The following is a 5,000-nucleotide window of genomic DNA, read 5'->3' as shown; positions in this document are numbered from 1 at the left end:
TAATTTTCTCAAACACATCTTTAACGCCATAGGGCAGGCTGTGTATTTTCTCCCTCGGCCAGCAGCGGACCCGGGTTCGATTCCAGCCCGCGGTCGTTCTCTGCATGTCACTCCCCTCTCTGCCCCATTTCAACTCTGTCTCTACACTGTCAATAAAGCATAAAAATGCCAACAAAAAAAAAACAAAAAAAAAAAACAGCACGTCATCAATCCAAATTTTCCCTTGTTTCATCTTCTTCCTTTCCACTAACGTCCTTTTGTGTGTTTTCGTAATAGTCGTTTGAATTTTAATTTTTTTATTTATTTTTTTATTAGAATTATTTGTAACTTGTTTGTTTTTTTATATATTTTATGATCGGGCACAGGCTTGAAAATGGTGCGCGAGAGGGAATTATTTATTTTATTTAACCTTTATTTATACTGGAGATATCGTTTAGGGGTCGAGAAACAAATAACAAACATACTAACACAATATACAATACAAATACACAACATCCACACTATTCACACTTTACTTTAGTATCACCATGTAATCACCTGGTCAATGATCAAATTCCTTCGTGATTTTCTCTACTTATGACATCTATTGCAGTATGTCCGTCCTGGGAGAGGGATCCCTTACTCTGTCGACTCTCCCTGAGATTTCTTAAATTTTCTTTTATTCCCGGTAAAGGGTTTTTACTGGGAGTTTTTTCTCAGCCGAGCTAAGGGTGTAAGGGCAGGGTGTCATATTGTATCATATTGTATGGAATGTAAAGCCCACTGAGACAAATGTATTTGTGATTTTGGGCTATACAAATAAAACTGATTTGATTTAATTTGAACAAGCTGGTAAAGAGAAACATCCCAGACAGAGATGTAGAGTGACTAGGAGTAGAATTAAATTGGTAAAAGTACAATACGGCCTAATTAAAACAGTTACAGTTAAGAGTTTGGCAGATTCAAGACAGCGTGTTTAAATTGGTTAAAGGATATCATGGTATTCAATTTCATTTGTTGCTGTAAGCTGTTGGAATAAGACGTGTAGTAAAAGGCCCGGGCTGGAGTCGAAGAAGGACTTGGCCTTTTCTTCTTTTTGTTTTTTGTTTGCCGTAATGGTAAACACTCTAGTACCCAATTGTCATTTTTATTTATTTATTTGCTGAATTTTTCTTGTCCCATAATTCCATGTTTTAGCTATACGTCCATCTTCTCCTCCATCTGCATTATTTGAATGCAGGTGTATGATCTCTGCATGTCATTCCCTCTCTCTCTCTGACACATTTCACCTCTGTCTGTCTCTCCAAAAAACTATCCATAAAGTATTCAAAAAATTCCCCCTAGAAATATTTTAAAAAATCCTCAAAATTTCTTCATAGGGGCTGCTCCGGTGGTGTAGTGGATAGAGCGTGTACCGTATCGGCTCCAGCCTTCGTTGCAGTGGTCGCGGGTTCAAATCCGACCCGTGGACCTTTACTGCAGGTCATCTCCCCCCTCTCTCTCTCTCTCTCTCTCTCTCTCTCTCTCTCTCTCTCTCTCTCTCCCCATTTCAACTCTGTATGATGTCATATCATATATCATGTGACATCGGAGTCGGCATGGTGATGATTGTCTGTCCGGTCGTTGTTAGGGTGATGACGGCCGTTGTCATGGCGAGACCTTTTGTTTCCTGGAACGTTTTTTTTATCCGTTGAATCTGATTGGTCGACGGTTAACAAAGGGCCTCGAGTTACTGCTGATGGTCCATTTGAAAAAGGCCCCATTTAATATTTTTTTTTATTCTTATTTTTATTTTATTTAAAATTGCTGCAAACGTTTCATGTGAAGAGGCTGATGATACGTTTTTATTAATCTTATTATATATATATATTTTTTTTTATCAGTATATTTTTAATTTTATTCATATTTTAATGTGTTATAAGTATACATTTAATATATAAATATGATTTTAAATCCCTTTATAGGTTACTGTTTGATGGTCCATTTGAAAAAGGCTCCATTTTAGGCCTAGAATAAACTTTTATTTAATTTTCAATAGCTATATATATATACAAGAATTGATCGTAATTATAACATGCTTTTTTTTGGAGGTACTTTAAGACACTTTACATCAAATACAGTTTAAAAAAAATATATATATTTTTTTTATATTATTTGAAGTTACTGATGTCTGTAATAATTCATGTCAATAGTTCAGTCATTTGCGAGATTTTTTTATTCTTATTTTTATTTTATTTATTTTATTATTTTAAAATTACTGCTAACGTTTAATTTGAAGAGGCAGATGAAACGTTTTTATCTGATTATACATTTCAATTACTCTTATTATATATTTTTGTTTTGTTTTATTTTATTCATATTTTAATGTGTTATAAGTATACATTTGATTTATAAATATGATTTTAAAATCCCTTTATAATTCACTGTTTGATGGTCCATTTGAAAAAGGCTCCATTTTAGGCCCAGGATAAACTTAAATCTAATTTTTTATCAAATAAAATAAATAAGAATTAGGCGTTTAGGCCCAAAATACCACACCAGTCTCCACTCCAAACCTTATACTCAATTTTCAAATTTTAATTTCACTTTTTTCTTTGATGTTTAATATTGCTTAATGTTTGTATTTACTGTAAACATGTATTTAAGTGCCCTCCAAAAAAAATACAATCAATTATTATTAGTAGTATTATTATAATCAAAAATAAAATCTCCCTTTGGTTCCAACAGAATTGAAAAAAAATACATGCAACATTAAATCATCTTGAAATTCAGCTAAATAAATATATATATTTTTTTGCATTTGAAAAATAAAATGTTTAACCTTTATTTCTACAGGTAAACACAACTGAGACCGGAGACTCTTTTTCAAGGGAGACCTGTTTTCCTTTCCCACGTTACCATTCACACACACATTCATACACCGATAGCAGGCTAACTATCGACATTCACACGAGGCAAGGTGGGTGAAGTGTCTTGCCCAAGTTTTTTTTTACTTTTCTTGCCTAATTGTTTGGCTTTGTATATGTCCAGTTTTAATGCATTACTTGGTGTAAGACAATGTGGAAAATTATTATTTATTAAAGGGGCACTGTGTAACATTTTAAGTAATTTATTAGCTAAATTCAATATCCTCATTCATACATATGTCCTCAGACACACACACACACACACACACACACCCCTCACACACACACACACAGACCTGCAGGTTGCTGTTGCTGCGTTGCGCGCTGCACCGTTGGTTGCGGTTGCATGTTGACGAGCAGTCGAAGAAGTTACAATCCTCGTCACTGCTGCAGTTCTGATCGAGGATGTCTTTCATCTTCGGCTCAAAGAACGCCATGTCTACGTCTATAGCCACCACCTGAAACACACACACAACAACATACACCAGGGTTTAGCCAGGTCCCATCAATGTAGTTTAGACTTGTACACATTTAGTTTTCAAAAATAATGATTTTATTATAAAAATAAAGATAATTAATAATGAATAATTTCTTTATTCACTTAATACACGACGACATTATGGAGAGTGTAGATTAATTCTGGTAAGATGTTAAAGACGCAAAAACTAATTGTTTTATTAAAGAAAACAATCGAATAAGGCATTTTTTTTTAAATGTATTTTTGGGGTTCTGTATAAACACTGTATATGTTAGAAACATAACTTTATGGTGAGGATAGATTCATACTGTATCATTTTTAAATATGCAAAAATAATTATTGGTAACATTTAAAGGTGCAGTGTGTAATATGACATCATCAAGAAAGTTCTACAAAGTTCTAGAATGCAACGCTCCCTGGGTAACCCCAACCCTTTAGAATAATAACAGAAGCTACAGTGGCCTTCAAGGACAAGAACAATTCTACATTTTAAACAATGCACCTAATGACATTCCAACTATGACACTTTCAAGATGGCGGCACTAGGCCTTGGTCCAAAATATGCAGAAACATGGACATATATGAGACCCTTTCTGAGGAAAAAATTATAATTAAAAAAAAAAAATTTCAGCCATTATGCACTAAATTAAATGTACTTATGGATATCATAATTACTTTCTACAAAATCTGCTAGGAAATAAAACCCAAAATTCTACACACTGCAGGTTTAATTAAACACACACACACACACACACACACACACGCATGCACACATACACGGGACTATGGCCGTTATCAGACAAGATCAAATTCCTGTCTCCTGCTCGAGGCCCCGCGGGTTTCAAACAGAGCTACAGATATCTGTGTTATATTTCAATACGCCCCGAAAACCGCCACTTAAAATACATTTTCTTCTGACTTTTGGGCAGTTTAGATCAATGGTGATAGATCATTTCTTGTAGGGATTTACTCATCCTTAATATACAGCTCTGGAAAAAATGAAGAGACCGCTCCAAATGTTCAGTGTCTCTTGTTTTACTATTTATAGGCATATGTTTGAGTAGAATGAACATTTTGGTTTTATATTATAAACTACTGACAACATTTCTACCAAATTCCAATACAATTTTTGTCATTAAGAGCATTTCTATTAAGTAATGTAGAGATGAAGATTTAAGATAAATCCAGACTGGTCTCTTAATTTTTTCCAGAGCTGTGTAAATATATATATTTTTTATTTTGCTGTTGCTGTCTGCAGCTTGAAACTGAATACCTGAAATATCAGCGTAGGACTCGGGCCGTTATCAAAGAAGATCAAATTCCTGTCTCCTGCTCGAGGCCCCGCGGGTTCAAACAGAGCTACGGATATCTGCGTTATATTTCAATACGCCCCAAAAACAGTCACTTAAAATACATTTTCTGATTTACATGTCCCTGATTATGATCCTTAAAGGGACACTGTGAAACATTTTAAGTAATGTATTAGCTATAATCAACATCCTCATTCATAAATATGTCCTTATTGGTTGCATTCTAGAACTTTGTAGAACTTACTTGATGATGTCATATTTCACACTGCACCTTTAAAATGTATTATAATTTATAAATGGGTCCGAAAACATTCACAAGTACATGAA

General features: G+C 34.1%; 1 protein-coding gene across 1 annotated transcript in view; it reads right to left on the bottom strand.

Annotated features, from left to right (window-relative positions):
• The window catches only part of dipk1c (divergent protein kinase domain 1C), a gene marked incomplete at its 5' end in the record, with an annotated part of 11,852 nt that overhangs the window by 2,559 nt on the left and 4,293 nt on the right, over window positions 1-5,000 (bottom strand). Inside the window, one exon of the mRNA XM_080054888.1 lies at window positions 3,182-3,343. Coding sequence (XP_079911014.1) covers window positions 3,182-3,343 — 162 coding nt within the window. The remainder of the gene's footprint in view (window positions 1-3,181; window positions 3,344-5,000) is intronic.

This window comes from Ammodytes marinus, assembly GCF_949987685.1.
Source record: "Ammodytes marinus genome assembly, contig: scaffold_267, whole genome shotgun sequence".
Classification (NCBI taxonomy): Eukaryota; Metazoa; Chordata; class Actinopteri; order Uranoscopiformes; family Ammodytidae; genus Ammodytes; species Ammodytes marinus.
This window is presented reverse-complemented; position numbering and strand designations above follow the sequence as displayed.